The sequence below is a fragment of the Mytilus edulis genome, chromosome 4, assembly GCF_963676685.1.
Source record: "Mytilus edulis chromosome 4, xbMytEdul2.2, whole genome shotgun sequence".
Taxonomy (NCBI): Eukaryota; Metazoa; Mollusca; class Bivalvia; order Mytilida; family Mytilidae; genus Mytilus; species Mytilus edulis.
In genome coordinates this window covers 92285732-92301338 of record NC_092347.1, presented here as the reverse complement: position 1 = coordinate 92301338, position 15607 = coordinate 92285732, and the positions used below count along the sequence as shown (strand labels likewise).

The 15607-nt window shown below is 30.3% G+C and overlaps 1 protein-coding gene across 4 annotated transcripts in view; it reads right to left on the bottom strand.

Moving 5' to 3' along the window:
- Positions 1-6375: 6375 nt before the first annotated feature.
- LOC139521065 (anoctamin-8-like) overlaps positions 6376-15607 on the bottom strand; it is a 41803-nt gene continuing 32571 nt past the window's right edge. For all 4 annotated transcript variants that reach the window (XM_071314313.1, XM_071314312.1, XM_071314316.1 and 1 more), the window contains 6 exons: positions 13170-13244; positions 11811-12140; positions 11121-11318; positions 10493-10624; positions 9635-9745; positions 6376-8449 (listed from right to left, as the gene is read on the bottom strand). In XM_071314313.1, coding sequence (XP_071170414.1) covers positions 7631-8449; positions 9635-9745; positions 10493-10624; positions 11121-11318; positions 11811-12140; positions 13170-13244 — 1665 coding nt within the window. In that variant the 3' untranslated portion in view covers positions 6376-7630. The remainder of the gene's footprint in view (positions 8450-9634; positions 9746-10492; positions 10625-11120; positions 11319-11810; positions 12141-13169; positions 13245-15607) is intronic.

Here is a 15607-nt window from a genome sequence, read left to right as displayed (position 1 = left end):
TAATTATATGTTTTATAAATCACATGACAATTTAATAAACTGTGATACATAAAATAGACAATGGGTTTGTTAGTGTTTGTTACACTTTGTGATGCAATAGGTAATAGATTTCATTACCCTAATTGTATTTTATTTATGTTAAATGTGTTCATGTATAATGATCAATTTGTTGTGAAATTGTATAAAATTCTGTACAAAAATACAAACACTAAAATTTTATTTTGTTACACTATTTATATCTTCATATATATATTTTTCCAGATTTTTAAAAAAGCTATATGTAACTGGTCAATAATTTTTATCCTGTACATTAGTAATATTTTTTGCTGCTGTCTGTTGAACTAAGAGTCTTTAAAAATGAACTTCTTATAATCATAGATTTTTACCTATACATATTATTAATTATATTTATATTTGTAATTTTTGTCTTTGAATATACAAGAAAGTCTTTTTTCTTCAAATTTTTAACTCCAATGAAAGCTCTTTACATCATTCATATCCGCCAACTGTCACTATTTGCGGGGGATTCCCCCCATGGAGACTCCCAAGTGGAAATTTTGTAAGAACAATTTTGTCCACTATTTTAAAGAAAACAATTAATTTAACCATGGTTATGAGCTTGTTAAACCATGAAGAAACCAAAAAACCACTTTAGAACATATTTGAAGGCCCCCTTGAAGGTTTTGTAGGACTATAAGAACCATCTTTCACGTAAAACCCCCATGGGCATTTTGAAAAGTTGGCAGGTATGATCATTGAATTATAAATGTCTTCATCCATTAATTCCAGTTTTGGGGAATAAATGAGTTAATTGATTCTAAAGTAAATTAATTTAATTGTGAAATATAAATTGTATTTATTTGCTCTCCAAATTTTACATATTAAACTATTTTCTTGACCCAGTTATGTCTTGATATTTATACTATACTAAGATCTGATTTAATAACCTCCTTAATTTTATTTCTAAACTATGAACTACTGTACAGTAATAAGAAAAGTTTTCTCTCGCATGAATTTGATCTCTTGATAAATATCAGAATTAGAACCCAGAAAAAACAGGAAAAGAACACCTCAGGAGCATGTTTGTTAATCGAGAATGAACAGAAAATGACCTTCGCACTTAACCATTATAGCATTGTTGTTAATTTTGTTTGACCTTGTAATGACCAATCAGCATTGTTTAAAATACTGATTATGCATACCGGTAATTGTGTATATTATTATGATGTAAATATTCATGAAAGTGCTACCCTGATTTTATTTATTAAAAATACCTGTGATTATTTAGAATGGAGCAAATTTTTATGCAAGTATTTTTGATCAGATTTATCATCTAACGAACAAACTGGATTAGCAAATAAAAGTGTGAAATATTATTACCTTGTTTTATTATTGTTTTGTCAGTAGATTAAAGAATAAGTCAATAAGACAACAACCAGACCAAAGAGCAAACAGCTCACCAATAGGTCTTCAACTCGACGAGAACAGGCTGCACCCAGAATTGGGCTTCAGATGGGCCCTTAAAGAACAATAATGTATATTTGTTCAGCAAAATGGATGCTACCCTTAACTGACTGAAACAAACTAATAAATTTTTTGAAAAATTAAAAAGACACAAGACTGACCTGGAACAGGTGCAAAAATATGGCGGGGTCAAACATGATATGTGATTCTCAACCCTCCCAACCTTACCTCTAGGCTATGTGAAATAAACAACACAGAGCGAAACGTACAGTAAAACTCAGTTTACAAAAAGTCTGATTCTGATGTTAGAATAGGTAACAAAAGAAACTAACTCAATGACAATGGTAAACATAAACTAACAAAGGAAAACTAACAGTTACTGACATGCCAGCTCCATGTACGTGCAACACAAAGTTGGTTTTCGTTCTCTAACTTTAGTTTGCCTCTATCAAATATGAAACTTGTACACAATGCTTTTTACTACAAAACATAGATCAAGTTTGAATTTAACCATTCAAGAGTTATACCCGTTGATAAATGGAAAAATTGCTGAATTTTTAGTTTTCCTCTGCCAAATGTTATGAAACTTAAACAATGCTTATAACCACAAAACATAGATCAAGTTTGAATTTTTGTGACATCACTTTAAACGCTCTAGAGTTATGTCCCTTTATAAATGGAAAATTGCTAAACTTTTAGTTTCTCTTCTCTATATTTGGTTTTACTCAACCAAATATTATGAAACTTATACACAATACATATTACCACAAAACTCAGATCAAGTACAAATTTGGGTAGCATCACTTTTACTGGTCTCGGTTATGTCCCTATATAACTTTATATATGATATGTAAGCGGAGGCATCAACTGTGTCCCACGGACATATTCTCAATTATTTTTCATATTTCAAATGATGAGATGAGTGAAAATTGATAAAGAATGGATGATGAAAAGTAACCAAATTTAGCAGGGTTAGCCTTCCATGATTGTTAAAGGGAGTTAGTATGTACTGTAATATCAGGGAAAGTAATCTGAACTGTAGCATTGCCTGCATACCTTATTCTCCTTAGTTTTGTTTAGTTTGCAGCATACATTCCTTATTAACTTTCCAGAATTTATCATTATTCATATTTAAATAATTCCTTGTTTAATGGGTAATGTCGCCTTAACAAAGGTTTTCACGAGGGTGAGCGGGTTAATATAATAAAGTGGAAATATGTTAAAACACACTAAACCACAATAACCTAACATTGACCAATGATCCATGGAAACTAGGTCAAAGACGGATGTTACCTGCCAGACAGAAATGCATGCCTTGCAATCATTTCATCGACAACTTAATAGTCATACTACTGATAGTGTCTGAGAAACAGAACCTAATCATGTAACTTTTAACATTAATCAGTGATTTGTGAAATGAGATCAAGGTCAGTTGAACCCTACATCACCAACATATACTGTCCAAGGACCCAATATACCAAATACAGTTAGCTAATGACTTATAAGACAGATTTTCTCATGAAATAAAACTTTTACATTAATTTTAGCAGTTGAAAATGAAGTCATGAACATATGACAGATGTAAACTTAGTAAATGAAAGCATCCGTATAAAAGGTATGAAGCATCCAGGTCTTCTACCCTATAAAATACAAGGCGTAACACCACTCATTTAGGGCCAGCCAGAAAGTACATATCAGAAAAAAGTCCATATTTAGCACAAAATAGTTCTTACACATGGGTGTAACTTTCGAAAATGTAGAATATTTAGGTAAATTTGGTATCAAATGAAAGCTGAATGATTGATTACCATTGTAGAACACTTCAACTTAATTTTGAATAATAAAAAAAATTGCAAGCAATTTTAAATGGAGGGCAAATTTTGCCTATTTGTCAGATCTGAAGTACCTGTTGTGGTAAATCTGAAGTTATAAGAACCAGTTCTTTCTTATATGCTATTACAGTGAGTTGACTGTTAGTGTTGCTCTCCACCAATTGCAACTCATTCAAAATTTTGACCCAATTGCAATTTGTTTTATTAAACCAAATTGTTCAACTGGTCAGAATATTGAACAAATTGTTCAGTCAAAATGTGAAAGTGCAAGGTGATAAAATAAAACATACTTACAATCCTATAAGACTTTAACTCCACTTTAATGATGTTGTGACAAAATTAGTTTATCAGTTTGTATAGATATATTATAGTCATTTCCATGCTGAAGAGGAACTGTTTATTTTGAATTGCTATAAAATTGTCCAAACTAAGCTTTCATATAGTTTTTCTTTCTAAAAGTATTCTATATTTATAAGAATCAGATATCATTTAAAATAAAACATCATATATTCAGTAAAATATGTGTGAAATAACAATATGCTATTGATAAGTTTTCAGGGGAGATAACCTAAAATATGCCAGCTCCAGACTTCAATTAAACTGATTGAAAGATTATGATTTCATCATATGAATATCAGGCACAATCCTTGCCTATTTTAGGTTATCTCCCCTGAAAACTTATCAATAGCATATTGTTATTTCACACATATTTTACTGAATATATGATGTTTTATTTAAAAGGATATCTGATTCTTATAAATATAGAATACTTTTAGAAAGATAAACTATATGAAAGCTTAGTTTGGACAATTTAATAGCAATTCAAAATAAACAGTTCCCCTTCAGCATGGAAATGAATATAATATAACTATACAAACTGATAAACTAAATTTGTCACAACATCATTAAAGTGGAGTTAAAGTCTTATAGGATTGTAAGTATGTTTTATTTTAACACCTTGCACTTTCATGACTTGGCTGTGGTTTTCTACAGCAGTTGGTTCAAATTTCTGACCAGTTGAACAATTTGATTTTATAAAACAAATTGCAATTTGGTCAAAATTTTGAATGAATTGCAATTGGTGGAGAGCAACACTAACAGTCAAGTCACTGTAAAGGTGTGTTGATTTTTTCAGTACAAGACACCATAAAGTGTTGCTTTGACATACAATAAATATCACTTTATTTGAACTTAAAACAAGAGCTGTGTCTGCTTGTAATTGAGGAATGTAACATAGAAAGTAATAGGCCATGAATTAGTGGTGTGCTTCCACAAAGTGCTTATGTTATTGCCTGGTTGTCATTTACTACTTTTTCCTTTATGCCAACTTCTTCACAGTTGAAACAATAGCAAACATACAAGCTTAGTGTGTGAGGTTTTCAAAAGTAGCAGACCTCACACAAATTTTAAATGACCGTCTATAACAAGAGTGCCTCATAGGTTTAAAAGGCTGCACGGTATTGAAATTATATAATTATTAAAAGGTTGCAAAAAAATAATTTAACCATTATAAAACATATAGGGTACAACTTTAGCCTTTTAATTTATTGAGGTTTTCATCTTATAAAGGGAGACCACCCACAGCATTTGTCATAAACATATCAGAAACAATATGAAAAGTAAGATATGTATATTATTAATTTTATTAATTTATATATATATGTCATTATTTAACATATTAAACATGAATAACAATAAAAGCATGTATAACAAACAGATAAAACAAAAGATCAACATTATAAAACTACATAACAAAAGTAATAAAAAAATAAATGCAAAACATAGTAAAAGAAATTTTAGTTTTTAAAATGATCTAGAATGTTGTTAAATTATTTATATCATTCATTGTGTAAAAGTAAAATAAAATTAAAACTTGTAGCAGATAGAATAATACACTGATGAAAGATTATGGATTGGTGTGAAGAAGCATCAGAGGATATTGTAAACAAACTAATTTTTTTGACAACTTGTTTTTCTCTCTTTAGGATGTATAAAATGAAGCAAACAAATCTACACAAACCAACAAAATAAGAAAAATGTGTCTCTATTAAATTGGATGAAAAGAAAAAAAAGAAAAGAAGTTTACAAAAGCACACGATCTTAGTATCAAATACCAAAATGTTAAAAATTGTTATTCATGTAACTGACCAAAATAAAACAAAAACACTTTAAAGCTATGTGCAAAATATTAAAAAGCTAGAAAATCCCAGAGAAAATTGTTATGAATGAACATTGGCAGACAAGTGAACAGATGTTAACCTGTATGTTGGCAAATTAGATAATGTTATTGAACTCTACTGTTCTTGTACTGACAGTATACTTTAGTGTTGATGTTAGGATAAGGCTTATAGTTAGCGATCAAGCTTAGCTGTTAGGGATAGCGGTCATGCTTAGCTGTTAGGGATAGCGGTCAGGCTTAGCTGTTAGGGATAGCTGTCAGGCTTAGCTGTTAGAGATAACAGTCAGGCTTAGCTGTTAGGGATAACAGTCATGCTTAGCTGTTAGGGATAACAGTCAGGCTTAGCTGTTAGGGATAACGTCAGGCTTAGCTGTTAGAGATAGCAGTCAGGCTTAGCTGTTAGGGATAGCAGTCAGGCTTAGTTTTGGATAGCAGACAGAATTATCGGTTTGGGTTAGGGTTTACTCTTTTTATAATTTAAATTTGCTTGCACTTATTATCATACGAAATAAACAGGATGAAATCTGTTTTCCATGTTTTCTTGATACAACTCATAAACTATCATCCCGGGACTTTTAACTATTACAATTGGAAAACAAACACTGTCTATTTTTAAATTAAAATATGGTCATTCAAAATAGGTAAAGTTTTTGACACATGACAAACTTCAGATCAAGTCAGATCAGGAAGACTTGGATTTACAAGAATTGTAAAATTAACATTACAAAGATCATTGAAAAAACTTCAAATATAAAAAATAAATCTTTATGTACCGGTAATGGCTCAACATAAAATATCACAACAATATAACAATAACATATTATCAAGCAGATTTTAACATAAAAAGTTAGTACACTCAATAAGTTTCAGTCAAAGTAACAAACAAAACACAACAAAAAGTTAATAAAAAAACGGAGATTCTTGTATTGCACATCAAACGTATTTACAGAAATTACTGCAAAACTGTGTTTTAATCAGAATCTTTGTAAAATGCAATGAACACATAATGTATGTATAAAACCTTTGTTTATTATACCACTCTATTGTAATTTGTAATTAACACTACTGGGATTCCCGTCAGCATAATTGTTGTAGCACTAAGCTACCCACAAATGATGAATGGTCTTGCCTATATAGTATAATATCTTTATTTATATGAAAAAAACATTTAGAGTAAAATCCCCAGCTGATTTAAGTCAGGGTATATGTTGTACTGTTAATATATGGCAATACACATTGTTAACTGGATAGTGATTGTTGTTATGTCAACCTTGACTATACCTGAGAGTTTTGTATTTTCTTTGGGACTGCAAGGTTGAGATTACTTTTTGTTGACCACATACACAAAATGATAAGAGCTTTAACAATCATACACCCAAAATTCCAAATCAAAAACAAATATATAAAAAAAAATGTTAGTCTCAATATCATAAAACACAATTACAATATATAAATGTATATTTTTTCAAATGTAAAATGGATATATTGAATGTATAAATAAATATATGAAATAAAAAATATGTATTTAAGGGGGCTCGCGCGTCTAAATCAATTTTTTTTATGAATATAGGATTTCGCTATATTTTTCTATAAATTAACTTTATCTTATACCTAATAGAAAAATGAAATAAAAAAATGGGGTCACCGTTCATTTACGCTCACAATCTGCCTTCGAAAGAAGCATACATTTTTGTTTATGTCCTTTTTTCTGTTGAACTAAGAGGAGAAATAGCAGTAATATCGAAATAAAAAAAGAACTAAATTACAGAAATCTCTTAAATTTTACATTTATTTAGTTTGTGTACAGCTTTTTCGAAAACAACAATAAAAAATATAGGTCACCGATTAGTTAAAAAAGATATTTCAATTTTAATGCCAAAAAATGGCATTTTTGCACCAAAGGGAGATAATTTGGAGCTTTTTCAATGACATCTACATTTGAAAAGTCGCCTAGGGCCAACACGAATTGATTTTTTAGATTGATTTTTGTACCATATGACAAAGTACCAACTACTAAAGATAATTAATAAAATTTGTAATGAAAAAAAAAAAGTTTAATTTTTTTCTGAAAATCTTATACCCACGAGCCTCCTTAAATGCACATACATGTATTCAGTACTTTAAAAAGATATGATTTGACTTTTAATACCACTGATCATAAGCTTGATTCCTTGTTTACATTGTCAATTTTTCCTGATCTAACTGAATGATAACCTTTCGTATCTGTTGTTTTATTATGTTCCTCCCGATCATGCTGTAAATGTCTGTCTGATGGAACAACATGAGATGACTGACCAGTTTTTACTACAGAAAAGATAGTTTTTCTCTGTGTTGTAGAATTTAAAGGTATTGTCATAGATGACACATATGTCCCTGAACGCCTCCTTTCGGCATTGGCTATCAATTTTTGTATTTGTTCATCAGGCATATATTGTTGTCTATTTATAGTACCTGTACTACGATCGATGTACTTTTCAATGTGGTCACTGTCAACGGAATAAGACCTTGATAAATATCTGGGGTTTGTATTCTGGTTTGCACCTTGTTGACTTTCTGTTGATGGAATAACTTTATGTCCAGTTCTTAAACCTGAAACACTGCTCCTAGACATTGAATCATTTATATGATTCTTCTTCCCTTCACTCGCTGCATATGGATTAGTGATAAATCGTATTGGATCTTTTTTGGGCATAGTTTGAACTGGATTTACTTTTGCAAAGATTTTATTTGGTGTTGAGAAATCTGTTTTTTCCATTGTGTCTTCTTCAGAGGCATTAGATTTATTATCCGTTTTATTTCTCTGTGATGGATTATTAGATAAATTGATTTTTAAACTTGTATATGTGGTAGGTTGTGATGAGGCTTGGCTTTTAGAATCAATACTCCCAAGTGGAGTAATATTATTTTTGGATATCTGTCTTGGTAAACTGTGCACTATTCCAGAACCACTGTTGGTAGTTTGGGATTCTAATTTCTGAAATAACATTCAATTGTACATTTCATATTCAAAATAAAATTCTAAATAAAATTCAAAATATTATCCTGAAAGCAATTCATTTAAATATTACAGTAAAACCTGTATAAACCGGCCGGCTACAGGACTATGAAAAAGGGCCGGTTTGGACGGTGAGCCGGTTTATTCAGGTTTTCGTTTTTACCGGAAGTTAATGACTTGTGACGTCAGATATTTTGCATATAAAAGTTCACTCTGATTGTAAATTATATCTGATAAATTAAAATACTTCACTTTTTCATTGTTTGCATTTGCATCATAATGCTCGCGTTTTTTGGATTGTCAGACGAGAGTTTCGATTTACTTCCATGATCATTAATTTGAAATGTTGGAATGACCGATTAAAAAGCCAGAATATTATCAAACGTAATTTCATCACTATCGAAACGTTGTCGTACAGCGTACAATATCCATTGATTGTTGTCATCCGGGTGTTTTTCATTATCAAGGTCATTTGTTTAGGGGTTCACAACAGGGAATCCGGGACTTTGAAATCACGATGTAAATTTCTTACTCTGCCATTTAAATTTGTTTATCCAAGTTACAACATAATTTCACTCCGAGATATATTCGTTGTGTCTTTTCGTTTAATTGACACGTTTATAATGTTTTAATAAATAATACAGCTCACTACTGAACAATTGTAAGTTCACAGTTTAGCACCTGACTAATTGATTACCTGAAAAGCCATATTGTATAAACAAATATGTTTTGATTGCATATCGATCATTGAAATTAATAAGACAAACCGGTTTTGACAGGTAATAATTAATGTAATTAAGAGTATTGGAACTTCATAATTAGACCGGAATTCGGAATACACAGGGTCCGGTTTACAAAGGGTATTTTAACAAAGACTTTGAAGGAGAAAAATTGGGTCTTTCATTTTCGGTCGGAATGGACAGGAAACCGGTTTATTCAGGGTCCGGTTTAATCAGGTTTGACTGTATCAGGCAACAGTTTTTCTATGCAAGTTACAAAACAAAATTTTAATGTTAACTTTTTCATTTACATAGTATATGCTGAGATGCAATAAACATAGAATATGTATTTAAATCAAAGTGATTGATAAATTGAGACATTCAGGATAAGAAAAAATAATGCAATATTGAAAAAGATTTAAAATAGCATTACTATTTCACCAACCTTGAGTGCTTCCCTTCTGAGAAATTCTAATTTTGCTTTTTTGGTAGCAATGGCTTCTGGTACATCAGGAATGGCGTAGGCTATCAATAATTTTAATGCTAAAATGACATGCTGAAAAAAAGAAATATTCATTTTGTTAATCACGTCAGAACACATATACACATCTATTTCAGTTTGTACGGTAATTTGGGCATAAAATGTACTTCAATGACTTGTACTTGTATATATATGGACCTAAATATAAATAAACATAAACATTTCAAATTAGTAATGTTTGATGTAAGTCAATGTTACCAAATTTTGTATTAACTTTCAGTTCTATTACAGGTACACTCTATAATGTGTCATTAATTTGATCTTGGAGTTTTTTGTGCCAATACATCATTTCTAGAATCATGTCTTTCACCGCAAAAGATTGATTTTGCACGCCTTTAAGACGTCATTTACAAGATAGAAGGCGTGTCTGTATCCATGCTCTATCAAAAGTTTCAAGCACTTTCAAAATCATTATGTAGGGCATTGGGAAATAATATATGTTCCATAAGTCTTGATTCCTGTACAACTGAGGGAGGGTGACCATGTTATTAGATTTTAATATCCAAAATTTTTTGTGCAGTATTAAATCAAACTTTTTCATCCGTTTGCTCAGCATGTGTTGGAAGGGACGATGCATACATTTTTGTCACATAGTGATGGAAGTCACATGACAGATTCGTCTAAAAACCGTATCCCAGAACTGCCGTATCTTAACAAAAAGTTTATAGCCATGGCCAATAATGTCTTTCATGATTATTTGTCCTGATGGACATTTTTATATAATTTAATTTAAAAGAAAACACAGCTAGAGTTACTCCATACCTCTAAAACAACAATGATAATTATAGTTGTTGACAGTTCTGTCACTGGAAGCAGACGACCAATTTGTCCACTTACACCAATCAGAGCACAGTTTACACCAACAGCTATTATTCCCATCAGTTCCAAAGCATCCTTCAATATTTTTGATAGACAGTTAATCAATAAAAGGTCTTATAAAATGTATAATAAAGAATGTAAATAAATGGGTTTCTGAACTTTTTTGTACAAAAATTTCAAGGTTTTTCAACACATTCAATATTTTGATGGATAGATTTTTATAGACAAATAAACTGTAAGTTATTATTTACTGTAAGACATTTAAGTTTGGAACTGTTACAAACAAATGACAGCTATTTTACAAACACTTCAAATTCATAACTTGGGGTCAATAACTAGAAGCTATAATCATAAGCATAAAAAAAACTTGCCTCTCAGAAAGGTTCGGGGTTAAACAGGTAATTCTGGATCTGACACTTAATTTGGAAGGGGAAATAACTTCAAATATAAAACATGTGTCTGAAGTAGAAATTGTGATGGTTTATTCAAAGATTTTTTATTTTTTTTATGTACTTTGTTTATTATAGTCCTTTTAAACAACTTCAGATTTGTTTATATTAAAAACAATTACCTGCCAAGTCCCAATACTCTCTACACTCTTGCCAAATGGTCTCTGATGATGCATACAAAGTTTGAATGCATCACTACGGATTTCTATGATATTGTTTAACAAAGCACACAACGCTGCCAAAGGAAACGCTGAGGAAAATAAGGTCACATATCCAAACTGTATCAACATCTCTAAATGGTCTTCTAAGGTGTCTTCATACTGTAAAATAAACATTACCAATTCAGACACACACAAAAGAAGTTTATTATTATTGTTGGATAATTTACAAATTGGAGAAGATGGTTGAGTTTATATAAGAACAATGAATTCAAGGTTATTCTAAATTCTAGTTTTATAAATGGTTTAGGCCGTAGAAAAGGCAGTCAGATTTTAACTGTGTTTGTTGTTAGTTTTTGCTATGGCATTCTTCAATGCTATCAAATGAACAGTGAAATGTTTGTCAAGGATAAATTTTGTGGTAAGATGACAACTTTTTTGCAAATTATTTTACTATATCATGTATATAGAGTAGTCTGTTGATCTCTGGACTCATTTTCAAAGTTACCTGCTTTGTATTTTGTTAATGTCCTGGACATTTCAGGAATTTTAAAGCATCACCTTCATGTAAAAAAGGGAAATTCCAATTAACTATAAAAGTGTTTCCCGTATTTTATTTATAACAGACATCAGACAAATAACATATTTTTTCACCTTTTTCATTTCACTTTCCACCTCAGCCTGAGTTAACTTTAAACTTCTTTTAACATATATACTGTGTCTTCTGTCTCCTGGTTTTCGTTTTGGGATATCTGTATTTTCTTCCTTTGAACTATCCTGAAAGGTGACAGTCCTTTTTCTTATTTCTGATCCTTCTGAGGGCTCATCTTGACAGTTGTCTCCCTTAGAAGAATTGCCAGGAGACAGCTCACTGACCATTTCATAACCAACTTTACAAAGTCTGGCTTGCCATTGTAGATAAGGTAATAGAGCTTCTTTTATATTACCCAATATCTGTCTTGTTATCAAAATAGCAGCCAATTGCTACAAGAAGTAAGTCATTGTATACTGTAAATTCAGAAATTATTGCCTGGATTTATGATTCTGTTTTTGTCATTTTAGACTAAAATGCTATTTTAATTTTTACAATATTGAGAAAAATTCTGTTTAGTTCGTATAAAAAAGTTCATAATGCAAATTTATATTATTGCTATTATAACCCAGTCGCATTTTTTCGCAATAATGAAAATATCACAATAATTTCTGCATTTAAGTATTAGAGATTTCTACAGCAATATATACAATACAAGATTTTTTTGATTATCTGTTAAACATAAAGTAAACCACTTACAAATGAAATCTTGCCTTTACCACCCATATATACTGATGTAAAAATGTATTTAAGTTAAAGATAAAAGCATACAAAACTTTGCAAAATAACAAAATAAATGGTAAAAGTTGAATATAGACAAAGATCTTAAAACCAAGAGAATGGTCTAAAAAATTAAAATTTCCCTTAAAGGTTAAAAGAAAAATTCTGCACTCATTCTGATAAATTAAAAAGCTCAAAACCGTACTTTTATGAGTGTCCCCTGCTACTCATACAATAAAAACTTATTTCTGATGTAAAAACTGATGTTTACTGCTAATGATATAATGGAAAACAGTTCAAAATGCCAAACTGCAAATTATATCAAAAGTATTCCCAAAGCTACAGCATTTAATTTGTTCATCAGCAAACTAGTTTTATCTATCATTTCAGAAATACTTCCCTAGAGTTCAACATTCATTCTCTTAGTATAAGTGACATTACAAAATATCATTTATTATACATAATATAAAGCCTGATAAATAACTCATTTTATGAGTCATCATCATGGATGACCTTATCACAACATATATACTGGTAAATTATATCCATATGCTAGTTCACATCTTTTTAAAATTACATTTCTTTAAAAAAAAAAAAAAAAAACGTGTAAAAATCATGCAAAAATATCATTCAAATGAACACTTGTTATACAGGTAGAAGTTTAAGGAAGTGTTTAATCAAATAAAGCAGAAAATACTTACATCTCTGAGTCTGTCCATGTCTTGTAGGTAAAAGGCAATGTAAAACAGTGACAGAAAAGAATTCACAAACTGAAACTATATCAGAAAATATTGTTAATTCAATAAATTTATTAAAGCAAATTCTTTATCTGTGATATTCTGGCAAGCATATACATTTTTTAAATTATGTTTTTGCTAAATGAATGACCAAGAGTGAATAACTCTGATTAGGATTCATCTGACAATTTTGTTTCAAATGGACAGTAGGAAGAATTAGACACCCTTTACAGTTTTACACAATAATAAAAGTATCATACAATTTCCACATTTAATAATAAGATTTCCCCTTCATCTGATCACAAAATATCTAATTTTATAGTGTGGACCCCAATTGATTGCTGATTATATATATGTAAGACTCAGATCTACGTCCGGCCTCTAATCAACGTCTGTTCCTCAAATCGACTTCCGTTTCACAAATCGACGTCAAATATTTTGATACCCTAATCGACGTTTAAAGCCATACGATACAGTTACAGGGGAGGTAATGACGTTGCTAAAGTAAAATGTTATTTTCGCAACGTCAAACTGTGACATATCGGGAAAAGATGCATTTTTCGACTGATTTTTATCATTCAAACTGATTTAGTTTGAAAACGAGTGCATGGACCCCCATTTTTTAAAACGACATTTTGTTTCATTTTGCAGATATTATGTGGACCAAATGTTATAAAACTGTAAATAGTGCAATTTTTTTAATTTTGAAAAATATACAGTAAAAAATGATGTTTTTTTCTCAATTCTTGACCATTTGATAAATATGAGTAATTTCTGAACAAAAAATGCATAAATTTTTAGAATTCTTATACAATACAGAAATTACAAATTATTTAACAAAAAACAATTTGTGTTTATCTTTTAAAACAAAAAAGTTATGGCTTTCTTTCGAAAGGAAAAATACGGCCACAAATCCGAATTTTGAGCAAATATACAAAATTTCAACCTCATTTAACTCAAAAAGTAGCACATGAAGGTATATTTTTTATTACATATTTGATTAAATCAGGTAAAAAAGAGCCTATAAGCAAATTTTCATCAACTTGTAAATACAGGATCAAAACTGTATCGTATGCCCTTAATGTGACGTCATGTATTGCCAAAACGACCGATTGATTGTAGTTGTCTTTAATCGATGTCCAATATCAATAAATAATAAACTACTGGACTTGAACTTATACTTATACATGTACATGTTTTGTATGGTAATAATGACAACTAAATATTCAAACCTTTATACATACTTTCCATAATGATTTTTTCAACTCGAAATAGGTAAAATGCATATTTATATTTATCTTTATAAAAAGTTAATCCAATCGATTTACACAATAGTGTGTATTTCCTATTCATATTAATAAATTACATGCATGTAAGTGTAGGTAAATGAGAAAGCAACCCAACGAAATCTTAGAGGAACATTATTCAGTCTACAACAATAGACAATATATACAGAAGTACAGCCAATTGTTTTGAAAGTATTATAACTTGGACTCTGTAAGAAATATTTTAACAAATTTCTGAGTTTTACACCTGGAGTGAAACATATTTGTTTTTCAGAATTTTTTTTAATGATTAAGACTGGTATTTTTCTAATTTGAATTGTGTACATTATTCATGTCACGGCCTTTTGTAGCCTTTGAGGTATGGGTTTCTATCATTGTTGAAAGGCGTACGGTTTCTAATAATTGATCACATTCCCTTTTAATTGAACTTTGGTGGTTAGTTGTCCCATTGGAAATCATACCACATCTCCTAATTTTTAAGTAAAATTGATATCCCAACCTGTTTACATTCTTATTCTAGTACGTAATGAATTATTGATTTTTTTTTTAGATGTTATTTGTCACACATAATATGTTTTAAGGTCTAAATGTTTCCACTGCTATTGTTTCAGTTCAGTTTTGTATTCTGTGTCCACAATGGACGTTGACTAGAAAACCTAATAAACAGCTGCGCCATGAGCGCATGATACGCCAGACTTCTTGTGTGGAAGTTTTATGCAATAATCATAAACAGTTTCTGAGAAAGTTTTAAGCAATAACCATACATTGTTTTTGAGACACAGCGGGACATGTGAAACCCCCCACCCTGTTTTTTTTTTTTACAAAAAAAAAATTTTGAATCAAAACCAAAAAGTATACAGATCTTTAGATAATATAACAAAGAAGTGTGTAAAGTTTTAAGCAATAATCATAAATTGTTTTTGAGATACGGCACAACATGTAAAAATCAAAGAGCTGAATCTCTGAAGAAAAATGACGCCACTGTCTCTAATATTGGAATAGTTTTTATGCAAGTCTTGATTTTCACATACCTTAATTAGTTTAACAATGCAACATGTCTCGTAAGCATATAATTGTATATGTGTGTGTGTGAAGTGAAGGTGACAACTGGCTGTT